At 41.5% G+C, this 23,554-nt stretch overlaps 1 protein-coding gene across 1 annotated transcript in view; it reads left to right on the top strand.

The window, feature by feature from the left end:
• Positions 1-23,554, top strand: part of ERGIC1 (endoplasmic reticulum-golgi intermediate compartment 1) — a 61,372-nt gene that overhangs the window by 5,829 nt on the left and 31,989 nt on the right. The window contains exon 2 of the mRNA XM_075056499.1: positions 17,104-17,165. Coding sequence (XP_074912600.1) covers positions 17,104-17,165 — 62 coding nt within the window. The remainder of the gene's footprint in view (positions 1-17,103; positions 17,166-23,554) is intronic.

The following is a 23,554-nucleotide window of genomic DNA, read 5'->3' as shown; positions in this document are numbered from 1 at the left end:
ACTTCACATTGTGCAATGTCGCTGGTAAACAAGCCTTCCAAGTGGTATTGCTGCCACCTTACGTAATCACCAAAGTTGATTTTGGTGCCAGGCAGTGCCATGACTAACTTTGTTTCAACAATAGCCCTTTGAGGGCACCTGAGAAATTATTCTGCAGTCAGAGCAGTCAGATGGGCAAGCAGAGTTGTACAGACAGAGTCTATTGATGTTTATGCCACAAATAACTGATTATACATAGCATGCATATGTGTAAATATTTCTTCCTAAGTCTCCCTAATGCATTATTTCTCTTAAAATATAGTTGGAGTAGAAAACTTTTCTTGAGTAAGTACAGAAGTATTAAGGTCTGGCTTTGTAGGAAAGTTTTGTATTGTTCCTTCTGAACTTTAACTGTCCTCCTTTGTTCACTTGTTGATGACACAGATGCTTTCTTCATGCCATCATAGTTCATTGCTGTGAAAATGACTGAATCACACTGTAAACAGAGTTGAAGCAATACCACCAGCATGGACTGAGAAGCTGTGGAGGCTGTTGAGCTTGTATTTTGAAGTGTGCATGTGTATTTTTTAGGCATGTAATTCGAATGATGGAGGTGGTGAGAAAAGAACAGTCTTGCAATGAACAAAGACATAGTGGAATCATCTGGGTTTTTGTCTTCTATCCAAGCACAAGCACTGAAGTGTTGTCTGGGTATTCCTGTAGGGAGCCAGCTGTCCCCAAAATGGAAAACTTGTTCTGCCAAAAAATTAACCACAATCTTGCCACGATCTACAAAACCTTCCTTATACTGAAATGTTTGAGTATTTTAGTAGTAATCACAGCAGATACACACAAGTAAAGACTGCAGTTAGTCAGACAGTGCGATTTGCTGCATTTGAATTGTGTGTGTTTGGATGTTTGCTTTTTTGTTTGGTTGGTTTTTAAGGATGTTTCCAAATGAGATGTATCTAGTTTAATCCAGAGAAGCCAGAAAGATTGGCATTTAATCGAAGAGCCTTCAAAATGCTATGCTAATACAGACAGGCATGTAACACTGCTAACAGGATTTCAGGCAGTCATGGTTGCTTAGTATTTATTTAACAGTCATATCCTAAGGAGGATCCCTTGGCTTCCTAATTGCTGTCCATCTCTGTAGACCACTGGGTGCTGTGAATAAAGCGAGGTTGGAGAGCCCACTAAAACACCAGTGCAGCCAGTAATGTAAATATGACTTTGTGTTTTTTGGTAAAGGTGAAGTCTCAGAGCCTCAGTCAGATTCCACGTCACTCTAAATCAAATGTGACCCTACTGAACTGAAATCTGAATCTGGCTGCTGCATTATAACAAGTTATATCTGGACTAACAAACACTGGTAAACCTGGTCCCTGACTACAAGTTGCAGCTCTATCTTGGGTCTGTATCAGTCATGTTTTTCTAGTGGGGTAGCATCAATATGGATGTTTCTTAGAAACCAAGTTAAAACCAGGAACTTCACTTGGAAGCCAGATGATGCATATGAGTTGTACTTGCTTGTAGGTAATACAGCTATATGCAACTAAAAAATAGGACTGAGTTGTAGAAGCATAGACAGAAATTCTTATCTCCTTAGACTGGAATATAAATAGGAGAACCTGCACTGGTCACTGCAGGTTTATTGATATTCTTAGGTTAGATACTGAAAAAGTACAATATATTTGAATCCCTGCTGGATGCTCTGGGAACAGGTATGGTTTTTTGCCACTAAATCTTGTGTATTAAGAATGGCTTTTGTCCTATAGAAATTGCTCTGGAGGAGAAGGTAGACTTGGTGGTGTGTGTGTACACAGCAGTGAATGCTATTGTCTACTCTCTCAAGTCAGGGTTCTACTATTCTTAACTCTTGTCAGCTTCAGGCAAGTAGCAATCCCATTCTGAGTCTCAGTTACTGATTGTTTCAAGGGGACCTTACTTTGCTCACTCACTTGACAGAGCAGTGGCTGAACGATTTTTCCTTGGAGTGGTTTTCTTGGCCTGGTCCAGTGTGAGATGGTAAGCCTAGCAGACATCTAGGAGTTTCCCTTATTGATATGGAGAAATCTCTGTCATGCAGTAAGGTATGGATTGGCCTGTGTGCTTCTGAGGGAAGCCTTATGAAGATGGAGCTATTTTCTTCACACATTCCCCCCCCCCCCATTTTTTTTTCTTCCCCAGATGTTGTATTTGTTCATGCTGTTTTGTACAAATCTGATTTGTGTGCTGTCCTAGTGCAGCTGTACTTAAACCTTTCAGAAAGCAGCTTCCACAAACAAAATTTGCACAGTTCTGATACTAAATGAATCTTACCAGTTCTTGTTTCAAGGTGTTCAGCAGTACAAGGCAGCAATGGAGTCTAAATATTTTGTGATTCCTAGAAGCTATGGGAAAGACTATGGTACAACTCTTTCTTTCCATAGCAGTGACCTGGTTATGCCCTGAGTTTTATGTAGGTAATTTCTTGGAAATCACAGTACAACTTTAAATTTTGTTCAGTGTCTGCTAGAGATTAGGACTTTGTGTCTGTGGGGAGGGCTGATGAGCTCGTTACTGCGGCCAGTAGCACTGGCAGTACTGGGAACCAGCAGCTGTGGGCAGTGAGATGGAGCTGGAGGAACATGGCAGAAGGTAGAGGAATCTGAGCTGGCAGGTCTCGAGTTGGGAAAGAGAGATGTTCAGGACTGGGTGCCTCACAGAAGAGGGAACAGGTGAGGGATGGCAGTGGAGGAAGTGTCTGGGGGATGTGATGGTGGGAGGCGCTGGGACGTGCTGGAGAGCTGCAAGAGCAAGAATCTCTGAGCTTAAGGGGGATGAAGCCTCCGGGACAGGAAGGGTTACAGTCTACTTATGACGTTCAAGTATCTGAACAATTTACTTAGTTTGGGGAGCAGCCATATATGTTTAATCCTGTTCCCCAATCTCTCTGCCTCCATTCTCTCTGATCTCCAGAATACAGAGAAGGGCTGGATCCCTTTAAATACCAGTTCCCTTACTTGAACATTTTTTCTTCATGACACTTTTCTCCTGTTTTGATGAAGCAGAGTATAGTTTTCTCACTTTATTAAAAATACATTTCTCTTCCATCCTTCATTTTGACACCTGCTTTCACTGCCTAAAAGGAAATAAAATGTTTGCTGGCAAGACTCCACCATTGAGTATTTGAGATTATAAATACCTTCCTCCTCCTAATTACCTTTGAAATATGTTTGAGCCTAACATTTATTTTGAAAAAAATGCAATGTACCACTTCCTCTCTTCCATTCTTTAGTGCCACCTAAAATAGTTTGCACTTTTGGCGTATTTCAGCAATAGCAATTGCTCTGCATTCCTGGGCAATAGAGAATGAGCTTCTTATGCACTGAAACAATAAGAGCACAAAATTTAGAACATAGTTGACAAAAAGGTGTTATGCAGGACAGCACAATGGAGTCGGGGAGGCTGGCAGAAGGGAGAAAACAGAATGAGCTCCTTGGAAAGAAACCAGTTGAAACAGGAGCAGAATGTATTCATTTTTTGTGCCCTCTTTCTGCAAGTGTTGTGGGGATTCATAGTCTTTTGTCCTAGAAATAAATGGGTTTGTTGTTTTTTTTCCTGTACAAAGTCTGTACCTGCTAAGTAACTAGCAGACCAGATGACATAATGCTGCAGAGACTGATGCCTCCAACATTCTCTCAGCCCCTTTCCCTAAATGTCCAGTTACCCAAAGGCTGGATTATATAATTAATGACAGTCCTCCCAGCTAACCTTGTTTTCTTGTTCTCAGTACTCCTCCTTGTTTCAGAAACTTCCTCTGTTAGTTTCATTATGTTCTTGGAACTAGAATTAAGAGGGAGGAGCTGGCTGGCAAGGAAGCCTGTTCCTACGTTTCACTCCTGGGCTTAAAAGTGTGGAGAGTCAGCAGGTCAAAAAAAAATACTATGTGGAGGATCATGCTTTCAAAACTGGTGTGATGTTGTGAGTGAAAACTCAGTCATACAGAATTTGAAAATTGCAGTCTTGACCTGCTTGCAGTACAGATAAACTAGTTTAAAACTACATTAGCCCTTCTACCTCCTTGTCCAGTCCTTCACATATCAGAGCTTGCTTAAAGTAGTTCAGGATTAAACAGTTCCCAATGCAATTTTGAAGCCTTGAGAGTTTGTCCATTGAAGCTCAGCTTCTGCAGTATGTGTGTTAATATCCTATTGTGTGTAAATGAGGACTAGCTGATTACTTAATGATGTTTGTATATTATCTGCTGTTACGCAGGTGTTAATCTTATAAAATGTGTTAATAACTGCTTGGTATTTACAAGTATCGGCTTATTAGTCCTGCTTTGAATCTGTATTTGCATCTTGAACTGACATTCAGGGCCAAGCTTTGGTATTTGTATATTCAGTGTTTACTTTCTGTGTGAAACTGAGATTAACAGGATCACTAATTTTACTTTTCACATGCTTTGAAGTTTGTGTCCCAATTCACGAAACGGTTCCTGATCAAGATTGTTCGTAAATAAGCACTCTAGGCACAACCCTGTTACTGAACCAAGGCTTAGCTCTTGCAGTGCACATCCAGTTTGTTTTCATAAGCCCATATTCTGCAGCTTTCCTTGTACAGATCTTCAAAAAAGTTGGAACTTTGATACTTCATATATTTGCAGTGTTTTTCATCTGTAGATTTCAACGTGCTTGCTGAAACGTGAGCAAATGTTACCAGGTGCTGCTCTGCAAAATGAAGAAGATGAAGAAGAAAGATTTAATTGACTGGAACAGAAATTAGGCAGTGAGTCAGTACTGGAAGCAGAACAGAATTCAGGTCTGCTGGTTCCCACTGCTGCATCCCATCCACAGGATCGCAGCATGGCTGTCCCAGAAGCTGTCCTGAGCTGCTCTCTGCACATTATGTTCTCATCTGCCAGCAGACAGGAAACATAGAAATTTAATTTAAACAAAGAATTAACAATCGCAAAATGAAGTGCTCAGAGTCAGTAGTTCCTATTTTCTTCCCCTGCTACTGACTTCCTGCTATTGGTTTTCCACTCTGTAAAACAGGGCAATAGATTCCACCTACTTTGTTGGAAGAAGAGTTATTACTTGTTATCTGTGCTGGATTGTGTAGGAGCTGAGTGTTCTTGCAGAGATTGTCGAGTACACGCTTGCCTTTGGATGGGTAGAAAAGAGCATGATCTAAAGAAAGGATGTCAGAATGAAATCTCGAACAAATATTTCTCCATAAAAATAGAAAAATCAGTGCTTCCTATACATGTATAAAGGAAGGCATTAGAATAAGGCACTTCTACTTGCTTTGGACTGTTTCAGAGTGAATTTACTGGTGTGTAGAAATTCTTTCTTTGATAGATCTGTGAAACAAAATTCTGGATTTTTGTCCAGCACAGGTACAGCGAGGACCATAAGGAATTGAAAATGCATAGGGAGTTGGAAGTCACTGCTGTTGTAAAAGTAAGAGAGGTTTTACTTAAAAAGACATGCTGTTCTTGATGTTTCCCCAATTAAAAACAAAACAAAATAATGCAAGAGAATTTATTCTGACAGAATTTCTAAGCTGTAAATGTTGTCCTTTGATTTTAATGCTCTTTCGAGTGTCCCTGAGAGGAGACCCTCCTGTGTTCTGACATTACCTTGGAGCGAACATGGCGGTTCAGATAGCTTCCCTCTCTCTGTAGTTCAGAGGTCTCTAGCCCTCTTACTTAGGGGTTGCATCTTCTCTCAAGCCCATGCTTTCCTAGTTCAGGGACTTGCTCCAAACTGCTAGTCAGACTGGATCTGACTTTTTTTTGTAGCAGCTTTCAAGCACGTGGGGTACATAATCCACCCCACAAAATTATTGAGTAGTCTCCTGTGTCACCTGCCCAGCTGTCTGCTCATTCCTTTCCTCTCTCCCAGTGGAGTCTGATGATGTCCAACGCCCCTCAGGGTCACTAGGCAGAGGGGAGTCTTGCCCCACTTGTTACTTTATCACCATTGTCCCAGATACTACCTGTTCTCCAGGGCCATCTTGTCTACTGTTTTGATTATTTCAAATATTCTGTCGTTAGGCACATGGAATGGGGTAACTGGTCTTTCAGGGCATCTCTGCATACCCTAGGAGTCAGCCTGCTGTTACACGGTTGAATAAAATCAATTTAACAAAAAAAGAGGTTTATCTTTTTCTCTCTGATCCTGGCCACAGTAGTTCTAGGCACAGTTTTAACAACTGTGAACAATAAAAGTCCCCCCCCAACAACTTCAAACAGGTGCTTGGGATTTTATTTTTATTTTCTAAGTAGATGATCTTTTGTTAATCAAAAGAGCACTATGTGGGCAAACCTGACTCAGCTGTACTGTTTGTTCTACCTTTATGTTTCCCTCAGCTTGAAGAGTCACATTGAAAACTAAATTGGTGTTTTTAGATTTATCCATTATACAAAAGTAACAGCTTTGCTTTAAAGATCTTACTGCAAGTGTCTGATGTGCTTTGTAGGAAGGAACAAAGCCAGAAAGGTACACTTTGTGTTAGAGGTACCTGTCTGTGTTTGGTGGAGTGAGGATGTGTGTATAAGCCTGCTTGTTTTTATTTAAATGGCCCCTGAAGAGGTTAAAAGCTACCTACAGCTGAGTGCCTGATGGCTTGTGCTGTTCAGTTGGTGTGGTTGACCTGCTCCTACTGCCCAGCATTCAAAGGCTGTTAAGGCAGCTTTGTTGACAAAGCGGGGATGAATTGTCCCAAAGTCATTATTTGAGAGCAATGACCCAAGGAAACAGAGGAACAGTTGCTGCCTGTTAAACAACTTTTTTTTTTTTTTAAGCTCTTAGGTAAGGGATTTGATTTTTTGGTTTAAAATCTTCTGTTCTTCTAGTAGCATAGGAGTATTCTATATGCCTTCCTAGTTTCTCTTAGTTTTTCTAGCACCTTGTAATATTATTTTTTTTTTAATGTCTGTTTCAATTGAAGAAACAGTGGGAGAGAAAGTCCTGGGGAAGCAATTTCTTCCCTTCTTAGCCTAGTAGCTACAGCCTGAGAATCTGTTTTACCTCATATTTGTGTTGTGGAATATGGGGAGGTGGATGGGGAGTGCCAGTTACTGGGTGTTTCAGTGGGTGCTCTCTATAGGCCAGCTCTTTTGCTGAGTTGCTTCATGAAACCTCTAAAACAACTCAGTGAACACAGACCCCACGCTACCTTGAGCTGTTGGGGACGCAGGTTTTCTCTTAGGCGCTTTGTACTTCTGATTCTTAAGCTTTGGTTAGATGATGGACATCTCTTTGCCTGAGCAGTCAGCAAGATCACAAAGATATAAATGCTCCTTGACATAAAACAGCATGCCTTTGGTGGGAAGGTTTCTCTAGAAATACCACTGGGTACTAAAGGAAGGGTGTTTCCCTTTTGCCATTAGTCTCCAGCCTGAATGATCTTGCTCTGTGACAACAGTCTCTCCATAGCTTCCTTTTGATTCTATGAATTCACATAGAAGATATCCAATGTGGCCTTTTTTTTTTTTTCTTTCCCCTTCTGCCTCCAAGCTATGCCGATTTTGGAGGGCAGAAGGAAGCTTCTGAGACAAGACATGGTGATTAAATTCTGATCTTCCCTTTGTAACACCAACCTCCACTAAAGTTTTCCTGGAGAGAGAAAGTGGAGTCTATTTGTGCCCAGTGATCTTTGAATGTCAGATGGACTTAATCCAACTTGTATTTATCATGACTGAGTTTCTTCCTGCTTCCAGTGTCCTCCTTATAAATGATAAAGCGTTTTATGCGAAGTGAATTGCTGGATTCTCAACTATTAAGTGGTATCTCTGCTAAGAGCTTTAATAGCAGCAGGTATTGAATGAATCATAGTCTGTAAATGTAAACTCTTTTGCTGTCTCTAGGGTCGCTTCTTCCAAAGGTGGTAGCAGCAGTAGTATGAGGAGAGAAAGTTGTGTGGTAGCCCATGCTGTGGACTGGTTGAAAACTCTTCAGAGCCATCGTTCCAGGTCATTTCATGTGCACTTAAACATGTTTCCTGAAGTGGGGTTGAGGTTGCTCATTCTCCTCTCCCCACTTCACACCCACCTTGGTTTCCTGAACTGCTAATGCACCTCTTCTGTCGTGAAATGACAAACTTAAAAATAGATGCAGTTATACAAATCTTGTGGGAAGAGCTGGTTGCCTGTCTCTGCATCAGATCTATAGCTCCTCTGGGGAACCAAATAAAGGTGATTGAACCAACCATCTCTGCTCTCTGAATCATATGTCTGTAATACAACAATATAACAGAAATGTTGGAGGAGGCAGATAGGAAATGGTAAGAGGAAGAACAGAAGTGTGTAGAGTGACAAATCCCAAGGTTATGTCCTTGTCTCCAGGGAAAATTAATCCTTCTCAAAGTTAAGGATGATTCCTCTCTTTAATGGCAGCTGAATAGAAATTCTTAGTTGGCTGGATTCACTGATGTCTACATGAAGTAATTAGAGTCTGGTGTTATTCGGAGGGATGTGGCCTAAAAATGAGTTTATTTAGAATGTCTAAATGGTAGACGGTTTCAAAGAAGAGAACGCCCTAGATGTTTTCTAACCTGTTATCAGTCTAAAAATGAATTTATTTAGAATGTCTAAATGGTAGATGCTCTCAAAGAAGAGAAGACACTAGATGTTTTCTAACCTGTTATCAGGCAGAGCTGCCTCAAGATGACTCTTACTGAAGATTAAATGGATGCTGGCGTAGGCTTGACTGTCCAAGGTTGTGTTTGGCAGCCGCCTTGCTCTTTGTGTACCTTCCACAGTATGTGTAGTTTTCATCAAAAGCAGTCTGGGATTGTTGTTTTGAATGAATGTACATTCCTACAAATGCACTGTGCAGCAGTTTTTCTATCCACCTGAAAAAGAAACCCAGTAAAATTAAAGAATAGAGTGCTTTATATTCTTTCGACAAAAAGCTTTTTTTTTTTTTTTTTTTTGAGTGAGTTTCTTAAAACTTAATGTGTCTACTCTGCATGGGATACCTCTGTGTCATTATATTTCTTGAATGCAGCAAGTACAGTGTGTAACGGTAGAAATTCTTTCTTCCACGTTGTAAGTCCATTTACTGGTGAGTACATAATGAACGGACTTTGTAAGGAACAGGCAAGCTCTTTGTTACGTTAGTCAGGAACTGGTGTGTGTGGAGAAATATTGACATCATGCCTTCTCAGATTCTTAATGTTTGAGGCCTGCAGCCATACTCTGATCTACTTTTCATTGGTTTGCAAGAAGGACTTGACAAATGGGAAAAACCAGCAGCAATATGGCACTCAAATGTATGCTCCAGTTTGCTACTTGCTGTTAAACTGAGTAAGGGCATTACCAGCACATGAGCAGAAGCAGAAGGGGAAACAAGCTTTGAAAACTGCTTTAACCAGCTTGTATTGCCCTGTGCAGTGGCAAGGAAACATTTCTTGCATGAAATAGTTCTTAAAAGGCCAGCCTAATCTTGTTTCACTTTGTGGAGCAGAGAGATTTGCCTACAAATTCAGTGTTAGCTGGCATGCCAGGTTTTAGAGCTTGCTTTCTTGGTTTACAAAAGGGTCAGTGGTTTTAGTGTGACTCAGTCGTGTTTTTGAAAAGGTTCTAAAAAGACAGATTTATTCCTGCTTTCTGACTTACGCAGCTATCTTGGGAGTGAATTAACCTGTACTGCAGATACGTAAATATTGTGTGAGAACAGGGAATCTCAACGGAAATCTGAGTGTTACAGCCCGTATCAATGCCCCACAGCCTCCCACTGAAGTGCCAACTGCCACTGAAGACAGGGTTTATTATTTCTGTGCTCCTTCGTGCTGCTGTTTAAACTCGAGCCCTTGACCAACGGCTTTTGTTGATCTAGGAAGCCATCTCAGCTTGGGAGGGTGTATTACTCTTAATTTCTTCAGATAACCAACCTGTCCCTCTGTCTGTGTCATAGGTGCCTTGCCTTTCTTTTTTGCAATCTGCAGACCCTCTGTTTCTTAGAGGAGTCGTATTTCTTACCAAGAAGAAAGCAGTCAGGGATGGAATTCTTGCTGACCCTAAAAGTCCTTTGGGACAATTCAGGGTGTGGGGCTTCACCAGTTGGCTTTTTCTTATCTGGGTTTTCCCCGGCATCTTGGAAACCCTAGGGACATCTCCCCCACACCCTTTTTCTTCTCTTTGAGAGACGTTATGGTATCTGATAGATTATGATGGATATGTTGCTCCCTACTCAAAATGAGTGAGCATTTGTCCAGCACTGGGTCTCCAACATGCAGTGTATTGGAATACAAACACTTGCTCCACAGTTCTTCAAATTTCTTATTGCAGTAACAACATAATCTTTATAGTATTTTCAAAGTTAACTTTTTGTTTCTGTACTCGATAATTCCCCCTTTGTCTAGTTTAGTCAAATCTGCTATAGAATTGTCATTTGTTTGGTTAACTTAATAGTGAAGTTATGTTTCTGCTGTTAAACATGTTGTTCTTGCAAGTCACTTCAAGTTATTTGTTAATGAAGCAAATTGGTTCAGCAGCACCAGGCCATTTCTTTTTTTCAGAGAGATCTCAAAGCTACTGATGTGTAATAAAATTAAGGTAGTTGTTCGCTGTGCACTGGACTCATTATTGAGAGTGAGTAATGTCACCAGGAATTGGTGACCTCAACTTCAATTGTGGTATCTGCTGAAAAATAGATGCCACTTCTAAAACCTGGTTAATATGGGAGGTGGAGAATCAAGCGTTGTTTCAACACCCACATTCTTCTGTGTGAATCACAGCCATGGACCCTTGCTGCTAAGACAAGATGACATGATGTATTTACGCCACCATTGACCTGCTAAAGGTGGAATGTCAGCCATTATAGTGATTTTTTATTTTCTTTTTTAATCTTTGACATCAGAAGTGTCATTTGCTGTAATGAATGATCATGTCCTCTAAACACCATCCCGTTTCAGTACATGCTACAGAAGTACCTATGATAGAGCCAGTGCGCTTCAGAAAGAAGACTAATGTTTAAATATTCAGTTCTTCTGGGGAAAAACATAATCTGCCTGAAGAACAAAAATGTTTTTCCTCTGTCTGTGAGCATTAAAGCTAAGTTTCTGAATCATCTGAGGAGTGGAAAGGGATGAAGATTAATCTGTTCACTGCTGACTTAAGGTGTCTGAATTCTGTTCTGTGACCAAGTGCCACATGTAAATGTGTTGCACTTTTGCTTGGCTACTTGATTAACTGGAATCCAAAATACAGTCCGAGAGCTGCAAAACAGTCTTTCCCTTGCCCCTTAGTTAAATCACTAAAAACACACCTTGCAGAAGGGTACATGAAAACATCCCACTGCTGCTCACTCCAGAATTGTGTTTCAGTGCTCCACAGACAGTGCTTAAAGCATCTGCTGTCTCTTTGCAGTGACTCCATGCAGTGAGTCAGTAGTATAGGGAGATTTATAAGCTGTGCTCTGAATGTCTGCCCTAGGTGACACAGCCAGTGCATTGCTCCTTTGTTTGTGCCAGGGAGGGCTGGCCACTCGAGGACTCCAACAAATGCTGTAAACTGAAGGAGGAATTAGTGTTTTTCCTTTTCTGGTATGAACTCCTTTAGGTATCAGAGTTTCCCTTTGCTACGAGACATTCAAATTTAACCACCATCTAGTTAGTTCTACTTACAAGTAGTATTTTTTTTTTATTGCCTCAAGTTCTTTGCTTCTTGCTCATTAAAAAGTTAACAGCATCTTACAGAGATGCTACTGTAGTATTTTATTGAGGCTCTTTTCAGACTCCAAAGATGTCAGAGAGGATTTTTCTGTTTGGAGGGGTGATAATCTTCAGTGAAATAATGTATTTATTACTTCATTTCCTGAAATATTTCAGATCCAGACTTGAAACAGTTCAGGTGTATATAAAGCACACCCTGGCAGGAAGCCCTGCTCATAGCAGCTCCTGCTGAGGGGGTGAGCTCATCCCTGTTCTCAGGGCAGGCACTTGAAGTATCTCCTCTAGAAAAAAACAGTGTCTAGGTAGACATCTTCTGTCCTCCCTGTCACCCATCTTGTGCTGTCAATCACATAGATTTGAAAGGAAAGTCAGGAATCACCCCAGGGCTGACAGTGTCAGCTTGCTTCTTTCTTTGGGTTTGACCTACCATTGGCTCTGCATAGCCAGCCTTGGACGTGATTTTTTTGTGGTTGTCCCACTCAGATGAGCACTAATGCATCTGGCCCTGGCTTTTTAAACATTTTGATGCTTTCTGTGGTTCTAGGAGGTCCTGAAAAGTGAACATGAAGAGCGTATACTTCTGTCTGAAGAAAAAAATTCTGAATAGCAGCAGCCCATATTAGTCTAGATATAGCTTTTGAAGTCCTTCTAATACTTACTGGCACTTGAAATCTGTCATCCTTTTGTTTGGCTCCATTGAGGTGCACCCATCTGCAATTTTACCTCACCGTCCACTTATGCAATTGCAATAAGAAGAGACACGTAATTTCTGTATTTCTGCGAGGACTGTTGCACACATGTCCATCAGACAGCCGGAGTTCTGCCTCAGAGCTGTCTTAATCATGCTAAGGTTTGCGAATTCTCTGTTTTAACCTATTTAGGAATGATCCTTGTGCTGCTCTTCTTTACAGTGCTGTTTTACCAGTTTGTTGACATTCCCGTCAGGAAGGTGAGAAAGTTTTTTGTTAAGTCCTTTCAGTATTGGATTGAGAAGAAAGTATCGTAGCATTCCCTCATGTTAGTTATGAATGTTGGTTCCTGTGAAACTCTGACATTGCCAAACAGCCTTTTTTTTATTTCTTTGTTTGCATCTATGCTTTCCATTGAAAGAAGAGACAATAGATATGCTAGATGTGTCAGGAAATTCCTTTGTTATACTGATGACAGCCTAGTTCTATCTTTAGCCTTGTGTTCTGGTATTGCAAGGTCCAGCCTTCCCTTTATGAGGATACATATGACCTGGAGGAAGAGCTTTCCTAGCAGAAAGTTTGTTGTTTCCACTCTGCAGCTATGTCAGCTGATTAACTCAAAGATATTACTTCACCTTACAAGTCTCGCCTTTCTGAGCAAAGGAAGAAAGTTGCCAAAAGCTATATATAAACAATGTGCTGGCTGTCCTGTGGAAACTGTACGTATGCATGCTTTGTAAGTGTCAAGTAATGTATCCCTGCATGAAAGTGGGGTAAAGTGCTGCACAGTACTGCAGATTAAGAGAGTTCACTTAACAGTTACTCCGAGGCAGTCAACATGCTGTAAATCTACACTCTGGTTTCTCATGGTCGTTTAGGATATGACTACAAGACTAGCAAAGTGGATATTCACAGTGTAGTACAGTGTGTCTCACTGCATTATAAGCTGGCTGGTATAACCTTTCTGAACATCCAGTCTTCCTCCAGTGTTAGTAATGTCTTCCACTGCTTTGAATGTGCCAGTATCAGAAATCTGTGAGGTAGCTTTTGCAATATACGAGCACAAGGTTCTTCTCTGTTCCCAGGGTACAAATACTTTTCCAAGTGACCAATGCCTCAGGAACCTGGAGGCTTATTGGAATTTTTACTGCAGGTGCTTGCAGGAACATCTGACCTGAAGGCAAGTAAAACCTGTTCCCCTTTACCATGCATACAACTCCATGGCCTCCTCCCTCATATGTTACAAATCATCTGTGGTGTCTAATCCTTGTTCTTTTCTCTTCCCAGGACAGTGTAAGTGATCCCCTGAAATGGCTTTAAGCTCTGTGACACAGGCAAAAAGCCGGTGGCAAAAGGAGAAGAGTTTGTCTAATGGAGTCTAGAAGTTAATCAGATTTTTAACCCTTAGGTCTGATAGGAGCTATGGCTTTCACAAATCTCTGATTCCTTGGGGCTTAGGCTCTCCTGTTACAGTAACTCTTGTCAACTTCATGGATTTGTTTGAGAAGTTTGCTTGATTTACTTATTTATTATAATTATTTGTAATTATTGAGGCCTTCTTTGGGGTTCTATCCCCTACTCACTGCTGGAATTTCATCTCTCTGGTGTCTCACAAACATACTTTTCAAGCTGTCGTTGAATCCTATGCATTTTGTATCTTCTTCTAACTTGGAGTTTAAATCGGAGTTAACAAGATAGCTCTGTTCCCTGGCTGTGCCAGCATCTCCATAATTCTCTTCAAAATTTAATGTCTTGCTCTCATTTTGGGCTTCCCACTTGCCCCTCTCTGAATGCGTAAACCCAACTGCTGTTTTCACCATCCTGGATCAGACTAAATAAATTGTACTTTCTCAAGCTGTGGCCAGTATCAGATGCTTTATGGGAAGATGCCTCATACCCTGAAGAGTATTGTTCCTTTGTCAAAGTATAAACCTTCCTAATCCAGAGCCTGTCTTTTCCAAGCAAATGAATGTTCTGCCAGGATACTTGCACATAACCAGTCCTTTCTCTTTTGGTCTGGCAGTCTCTTGGACTTACTGGTATCACATGTCAGTAAGGAAAGTCTATCCAGCAGTGTTTGTGTCTCATACCAAACTTGCCCTTTTCCATTCCCTTGCTGTTAATGTTAATTGTTGTGATCATTTCAGCATCCTCCTGCAACCTTAAATACATCTCCCTTGCTTGCCTTGCTTCCTTTCTGCTGCTTGAGTCAGGTGCTGGATGTAACCCTTGAAGCTTCTGCGTTCATCCATAAGATCTCAGCTGAGCTTTCCTCCTTCCTCCCTACCATCCAGTCTGCTCTTGCTGCCTCTTTTGAATACATTGTCCACTCATGATTCTGTAGCATCTGTCTGTCCTTATCTAAAAATGTGTTAATTCTACAAAACAAAGCCATTAAAGCCTTATTCAGTTCTCCTGGTTTGTACTGTACTCTTCTTGTATGTGCCTCTAGACTGTAAGTTCAAGGGTGGGATGCTGTTTGCCTAATGTTCTTTGTCTGGCAAGCTGTGTACGGTCACTCTGCTCATACATTAAGTGATCCTTAAAGTGCGTTAAGGGCCTCATGGGACAACTGTTGCAAATGTGCCGTACTGTGCTTGCAGGGAGGCTTAAGCCTGTAAGTATAGACCCAGGAGTTCTCAAAACTCCAGGTAAATCAGATCCAGAGACTTGCTTAAAGCCCTTTTTAGATGTGTGTCATGGTAGTAGAAGACAGAGGGAATGGAACATTGTGGTAGAAGAGATGGGAAGCAAAATAGCACAGAGGGGGTGGACTGCCTTTTAAGCACTTAAAGCCAGGTAATAAATGTGGCTGGGAGCCATTGATCGCTTTCTGTAGTGTCTTTGCCTAATCCTAGCTTACTTATGTCATGTAAAACTTAATTTGTGGGGTTTGGGTGTCACTTATGTGATTAAAATGGCAGTCTGAGAGGAGAGAACCCTGCCATGACATCAACTTTCCACTGAGTTATTTAAAAAGCTAGATTATTTTTTTTTTAACCCTGTGATCGGTCATCATTTTAAGACTAGTAAATATTTCTCATTGTAAGAACAAACTTCCTTTTATAGTATCCACATGCTGCTGGTTTTACTGAATCCAGCATAGAGCTATTTCCTATTTCTAATTGTTTACTCACACTCAGCAGCTTTTGCATGTTCATGTGCGCGTGCTCTTCCCTCCCCCCCCAGCTTTTTTAGCCTTGTTGATCTATTATTGTGACTTTGGCGAGACGACGCCAGCTTTCAGCGTTTAATGGGATGTGAGCAGGAATGATCAGCTACTTCCTCTGGCTGTGAGACCATGATGTCATCAGCTACTCGGCGTTGCTTTACCATCCACTGCTGCTGTTGCTTTGGTGTATGTGGAAAGAATGTAAACAGCACTTTCCAGATGTTCTCAGGGCAGCTGGAGAGCCATAAATGGACTGTTTGGTTCAGGACTATTACTAATCTATTTAGGAGATTGCAGTGAAGAGAGTCATAAAAACATACTGCTCCATGTGTATCCTGTGCAGCATGCTCTGTCAAGTGTATCGCAATGGGTTGTTGGAATGTTTAAGTGATTACATACCTTGTTCAGGACTTGAGCTGGGCAGGTGAACTATCTTTATACCTGCTTTCCTTCCCTCTCTTACCCTTCCTTCCTCCAGCTTTAACTCCTGAATGAAACACAGCAGCACCGATGTCCTCCTAATCTCGTGCAAGGCAAATGCTGTTTTGTTCACTCAGAGTGCCTCCAAGTGATCTCAACAGATGAAGAGTGAAGAAAGATGATCTAGTTTTTAAACTCTCAGTGTAATATTTGCTGTATTAGGACCTACTGAATAAACACGGGGGTGTTTCATCTTGGTGCAGTATCGAATAGGAATTTGGAAGCCGGTGTCTCTCATGCCTCTCCAGGGCTGGAAAAAGCATCAAATCTCACCCACTTGTGCTATATCCAAAAAAAGTCTATTTTGGGGGAGAACCAGTCACTTCCTTCTTTAGGGTGTGTGTGTGTTTTTAACGCATTAATTAATTTTTATTGAGTGGTGGAGAAACTGATGTCAGAGCTGCATTGCGACTGGATGTGCAGTAACACAAGGTTGTAGGAAATAATACGGCTAACATCATAAGCACAGTGAAAGTTTAACCGTGGAGAGTTTAAAATAGCAAAGCTGAGCCATATGGATATTAAAAGATATGACTGAATCAAAACAACAGTCTAATATTAAACTGGATTTTGCTGGGGGAGTGGCAAACTTCTTGGATTAATTTCTGTTATGTATCCAGTGTCCAAGGATAGGTTTCTTGCCTCAACACCTTGATTTCTGACTTTGGTATTGTCAATTTCTTGGCTGTTGCAGGATATCAACTACAAGGAGCAATATAGGTTGTGTCTCGCTGGTTTTTTTCCAGGCCTCTTTATTCAGGAGTCTGTAGAGTATCCTTTTCCTTTTACGGTGGTCTATAAACTTGTCCAGAATGACGCTTCCCTGGCACCTCTCACGGTTCAGATTGCACAGATCCATGACAGCAAGGCAAGAGGGAGGTGGAGAGAAGTGCTTTGGAAATTGGAGCCGAGGAGGAGCTTCGTTACATAATTGTACAAAAGAAAAAGGATTTTTTGTTTTGGTTTGGTTTTCCTTCTCATATCCTTCTGCAAACTGAAAAAATGTTGTTGGAAAGCTGGATGGAAAAACTTTCACATCATTCATCCCTGTGGGGATGTAAAATGTATTGAAATGTTCCACCTGTTTTATGGCTGATGCTTTTCCTCTTTCAGGTTTGACATCTACAGGAAGGTGCCAAAAGACCTTACACAGCCAACCTACACAGGGGCTATTAGTAAGTAACACTTCTTTTTGATGTCCTTGCATACCCCTGGTCTAAAATTAAAGATCATTTGGCTTTTCTGTCTCCGGGGTATTTTTTTAAAGGGATATTAAACACTGGAAAGGGTATCCTGTGTTGCTGAGACAGCTCATTTTGCCCAATCTGCAGTCATACTAAACAGTGGAGTAGTTTGCATGGATTCAGAATCTCAACAACAAAAAGTAGTAAAGATATATTGTCATGAAAGGGAGCTTCTAAAAGCTAGCACTGAAATACCCACTCTGCTAGCTACTGAGGTAGCTAGAGAGCTTTTTGCTAGTGTCTTCCCATGAACAGAAGCTGTAAGTCTGCTCCAAACACTGGTGGGGAGGATGACTGCAGATTATTTTACCTCTCACTGGTAGGCATCCCCTCAGTCAGTGTGAAAAACAACTGGTAACAGTTGGATTCACAGTTAGCGTACCCAGACACGCGTTTGCTGAAGAGACTTGAGGAACCAAACTAGTGCAAACAGGGAATCCAGGTTCTGCATCAGTAAGGAGTGGTGTGGGTGGCAATATGCAGTGGCCAGTGGTGGAGATGATTTGGGAAACATGTATTTCTCTCACAACGTACTCAGGCGATTCATCTGATGTTGTAGGTGGGACTAGTGAGCAGAAATCTTATTTTGTTGTTATTTGTCATGCTTTTAAAGAAGAAAATTTGCTTGGTCAGAAACCACCGATAGTGATCCACTCTCACTCCTGTGTATCAATACATAGACTTTGGCTGATATAAATCTCTTGCCTTGGGCCCCTTTTCCTTCCTTCCTCTTCCTGAGGGAGGCTGTAGGCTGAGTAATGCAATTTCACACAATTACATGCAGTGAGCGCACTGTGCAGAGTGGTAAACATTGATCAGGTTGATCCTGCCAGGCCTGTAATTAGGCGCCTAACACAGCTTTCCTGTTCCATTGAACAGTGACTTCCTTTGATCATGTAGCTGTGCTCCATTCATCCATTCTTGTAGATGGGTCAGTAGCCTTGAATGTCATTGCTGACGTGAGTGATGTCATATCCCTTGGTGACAGCAGGCATCAAATAAAACTGAGTCAGTAGCAGTGAATCAATGGACACAAAGGAAAGCCCTTTGTGAGCTAAAGAAACTCCTCACTCCTTACTGTGAGGATGGTCGAAGACTGGAACAGGTTGCCCAGGGTGGTGTGGAGTCTCCATCCTTGGAGATACTTAAACCAACTAGACCTGGCCCTGAGCAACCTGCTTTAGCTGACTCTGCTTTGAGCAGGGGAGTTGGACAGGATGATCTCCAGAGAGGTCCCTGCCAGCCTCAACTATCCTGTGCTTCTGTGAAAGATAGCACATTACTCTAAATATTTACTTTCAGAGAGTCCTTGTCCTCTGTGTTCTCCTGACCACTGAATTAGTTGTATGTTGTCTCCCTTTTAGGTTTGCTGAAACTGTGAACAAAGGGCTTGAATAAAACTGTTTGCTAATTTAGAGGCGTATGAGATTTAGTGTTTTGAAAGAACACTTTGAACTTGTTAGTGATCCTGTCTTCTCTCCTGTTTTGGAAACTAAGAGTTCCCACACTATAACTGGGCTCCCTTTGAGAATTTGTCTTGTTATGAATCACCTGCAAAAGAGTATGTTTTAGAAACAAAAAAAACCATCAAAGGCCATCCAGTGTTAGGCTTTCTGATCTGCAGTAAACAGCTCAAGTGATAAGTCTGTTGTGGGAAGGCTTGAAGGCTGTGACTCTTACTTAAAATTATTAGCTGACTTATTTCTCTCTATTGTTATTTCAGCTTCTCAGGCTTTGATTTTCTCCTCTAACTGGTTCTCCTTCTTTTTGTCAGAGTGTTTTTAGACAGGCTGATATAAGCTTTTGAACCACACAGGCAGCCAACAAACTGTGGTGGCTTTGCATGTGAGGATCTTGTGTGCAGCTTTCCTAATGGGCTTTCTGTCTGACCAAGCCTGTGACTCGTAATTTGAAAGCCAGTAATCTTGCGTGTTGTGGGAGGCCATGAATGAGACCAGCCCATTGCCATGCCAGTTTGAAGCCTGGGAAGGTTGCATGATTTCGTGATAAATGCTTTAGGGAAGTCAGCTTGTAATAACATTGGGGGCTTGAGGGTAGGGGAAGGGTCTGCCTCTCAAAAAATCTTTTAGGGTCTAGTAAATGTGTGAAACGACTGTGGCTGCAACTGTATTTTGGCTTTCTTTAAGTCCTCCAGGTTTTACAGAGCAGATATAAGATAGCCTGTAGTAGCCAACTATTAATTTAGGCCCTTCCCACATGATTTCTGCTGAAACTTTAGCTTAGTATCACTTCTAGTGCTGAAGGCTTTCTGGAATATGAATGGAGTTACTGCAAATTTCGTATGTTTGCTTTTGGATTGTAAAAAGGCCTTTTTTTGAAAAGTTTGAGGTTTATTAGGGAAGAAGGCATAGATCAGATTACGGAAGAAAAGAGATGGAAAATACCAGCTCTGCTTCTGACCACCAGGGCTGAAGTGGCCAACTTTTCTAGGAAAGAAGCAGCTCAGGGAGAGTAAGTGTTAGGGTATTTTGGTGGAGAAGAGCAGGTGATCTGGAATGCAAGCAACTTCAGAAGCCAACTGGAGGGTTATAGAGGCTTTCTATTGTGTATGGTTTTGTCATTTCAAAAGTTGCAGTGAACATGGCATACAAGATATTTCAGATCCATGTAGCAATCCTTCCAGCTACTAAAAATTAGTAGGAATGAAGAAACCAAGAGCAGTCCACTGCAGTTTACTGGAGTGAGGTTTGTACAGAACAATGCACTCACTGCTGTGGGATTCTCTGAAAAGTGTGCAGAAGTTTCTCGTTCCTTTTTCTCAATAAAAATCTCTTCTTTCAGGCAGCATTGTGATCCCCGTGCCACTCAGCCAGTCACGCCATTGTTGTCCCTCTTCCACCAGATGCTTGTGCCAGTCTTTGCAGGCCTTCCCACCCCTGTGTAGCGTGTCTGTGATGCCAGCACACGGCCATTCTAACAGACCTAACTAACGTGGTGACAACTTGGCCATGTTTGGGTATGTAAGCAGCAGCAGCACATGCCCTGGCTGGCTGACAGTTGGCATCTGGCTGGACAGGAGCAGTCTGACTTCTTGAAAGAGGGGCCTGCAACTCGGACAGCTGCTGTAGCAATCCTGCTATTTAACAGTCAATGTGGATGCATAGTTTGCATGCACATGTTGTATGCACACATGGTAATGTTATCCAGAAATACTCTATGCTGTTTGGAGGCTGGAGTTTTAAATACACATCAGGAAATATCAAAGTTATGATTCACATGGCATCTGTAACAAGACCCGTTCCTTGCACTTCATAGCAGTTTGCTCCATTGAATAATAAATGCTATTAATTTTATGCCTTAATATAGACATGGACCCACGTTCTCAGTCTGTATGATGTGTTATACACTTTGCGTTTCTTTCATTTCTTGTGGGGTGGAGAGGAAAAGTCAGGAATGTACATAGATGGGGTATGTATCAGAAGGGATATGTACAAAAACGTTAGGTTGTCAAAGCTAGTGTAGGAAAAAAAAAAAACTTGGCAGAATTTCCCATCCTTTTGGGATTACTTATTAGCCAACAGCAAGTGTGTTGCAGTATGTCTAACACCAGCAACCTTTGATATATTGATTCTGTTAATCATATGAGAGTTTTAAGAAACCTGTCTTAGATGGTCCTTCGAGCTCTGTGGGAACATCACAGTGCATGAATTGTCTGATCCTAGCCTTTAATCTACTTTTCCAAATATAATAAAGTTGTCAAATGTGGGTGGCAGGAACTGCACATTTGCATGGAAGCAAGTAAAGGCCTTCACTATGAAATAAGTAGCTGAAGCACTGTGTGCGTAAATTCTTACACTGGGAACATTGTATATGCCTGCAGCTCCACGCTAAGGAAAGGAGCTCATGTTCTGCGTCTGAAAAAACATTGGCTCTAGAGACAGTTTTAACGCATAAGACTTTCACATAAGTCTCATGCCAAAGACACTCTCCTGCCCTGAAAACGTCTGTGTACAAGAAGAGTTTAACACAAGAGTGGCCATGCTAGCTAGGTCAGAGCAAATGTCTGTGTAGCCTAGCATCCCCTTCCCAGGAGTGGTCAGCAGCAGGTGCCTGAGAAAGAGCATGAGGACAGGTTAAACGCTTTGCCAGGCTTTGGTCAGTTGGCAGTTCTGGACTTCTGAGCTAGAGGTGGTTCCTTTGTGTTTAGTAGTCCTCACTGGATTTCTTCTTCGGGGCATGGATGATTCCTTTTTGAAATCTTACAGACTTTTTAAAAATATCCTCAACATCCATAGTCAAGAATTTTCAGAATTTTGTTAGGTGTTACGTAAAGAAAAACCTTGTCTTGTTTTTAACCTCCCCCTTCCCTCCCATTCCCATACTGGAAAAGACAGTGAGTGGTTGTTCCCCGTTCATCTCTTTAAGGCTGCTCATGTTTTTATATACCCCTCTCATGTCCACCTTCAGTAATCTCTTTTACACATTGAAAACTGACTGAGGAGTTTGAATACTGGCAAAAGCATTGAGGAGCTTTGAAAGTCAGTCCCTGCCAGGTGTTTCAGGGCATTCTTGCAGGACTTTTTAGATACAGGTTACTGGAATTTTACTGTACTGTATTTGGTGAGTATTGTCACAAGCCTTCACTACAAGAGCTGAATTGGAAGATGGACTTGAGAGAGTGAATACTTTGTGTACTGGAAAAGGAGAGGATAATTTGATGATGTAAATGGCAGAGAAGAAAGTTAAAAAATTGGAAGAGAGAGAAAGCTCTGGAAGAGAATTTACAGTTAGTAGTACCAGGCTTGCATAGACGTACTGGAGAGCAGAGAGGTCTAGCTGATGCTGTGGAAAGCCTTTACAGGATGATAACGAGCAGAGAGGAATATGGGAAGCAATTAAAGAAGAAAGTGTTGTGTCTGTCAAATGCTCTCCCCTGCATACTGCCAAAGATCAGAGATCTTGTGTCCCTGCTGTTTGGTGATTAAGAAACACTGGATCAACGAGTCTTGTGCTTAGGTTACTTTTTTTGTGCTTTTATGTAGGTGTATGTGTTCTTATAAGAATTTGCTGCTGTGCTTTAAGTAGACCATTCTCCTCCTCTTCACTGTATGGTGCACCATGCCAATGGCTTAGCTGAGTTACAGTAGTGTTTTCTTATGTCTTCACAGCCAAGACTTGGAAGCAACTGTGTAACCATCTGAGGTTTCTCTTTAGAAATGAACACCCCCTCTTGCTTCCCATTTTCCTACTGGTTTTTGACTTCACTTTTCCCTTTTCTCTCTTTCTTCATCCCAGCTAATGGATTTTTTGGCATCTCTTTTAGTCCCTTTTACTTTTCAGAGGGTCAATAAATTAATCCACCGTTGAAAAGACTCTGATGAGGAAGGGGAAGCAACGCATTTCTCTTTTCTCAGAACTTTAAACTGACTAATCTGAAGAATGAGGCACAAGGGTTTAGGTCACTCAAGGGTCTGTCTTGGTATTTGCCTTAAGTACCTCCTCTTTCCTTCCCTTGCCTCTCACATTCTCTACTAAGGGAGTTTGGACAGGCACAATTGTATGATAAAATTGATCCCCAGCCAGTTGTTGCTTGAGCTTCCCAAAGGAATGGGTATTCAAGCTGTATAGGTCATGTGGAATAAAGTTGAGGAGCAGGGTTTTTCTTAAGGATTTCTTAATCCTAATTAGTGGCTATGGTAAAGTGGTCATTTCCAAAGAGTGCTTGGTCACTGCAACTGCTGGGATTGAGGGATGAGCCAGATTGTACTCCTGTTGTCACAGCCCTGGAATAGTATGCCATTTCCTGGTTTACTCTTGTATAGTGATTCATGGTGAACTTGGGTATTTTATTTAATACAAATAGACATTGCAGCCCTGTCTCCTTGAGTTGGCACATCCTTGTCTACTCCAATCATCCCTGCTCAATAGGATTTACAGCTGTCCTTCCTTCCAGCCCCTCCTGTGTGGGTCAATGACTCTGTCACTGCTGCGTGAATGTCACTGTACAATGCTTTGAATAGTTTCCTGGTGAAGAGTAACCAGTAATATACCAGTTACTTTTAACTCTAGGTTGGTATTCTTAGAAAAGATATGGGACTTGTTGTCCAGGTACTTGCAATTCCCTTCACTGGGAATTTTCCCTCTCTGAAGAGTCAATATATCGGCAAATGGAGAAATTAGAGAAGTATCAGGCATTGGCTAGACTAGTCCTTTATCGCCACGTCTCTGCTGTACCAGCTCTGTCTAGTGGATAGTGCATGCTGTAAGATGACTTACACATGGCCTTAGAACTTGACAAAGAACCAAAATGTCTCCTAATCCACAAAACACTGTGTAGCTGACTGTATGCTTTTGAAGCA

The sequence above is a fragment of the Buteo buteo genome, chromosome 24 (assembly GCF_964188355.1).
Source record: "Buteo buteo chromosome 24, bButBut1.hap1.1, whole genome shotgun sequence".
Classification (NCBI taxonomy): domain Eukaryota; kingdom Metazoa; phylum Chordata; class Aves; order Accipitriformes; family Accipitridae; genus Buteo; species Buteo buteo.
Note: the sequence above shows the minus strand (reverse complement) of the source record. Positions and strands in the feature narration are given on the sequence as shown.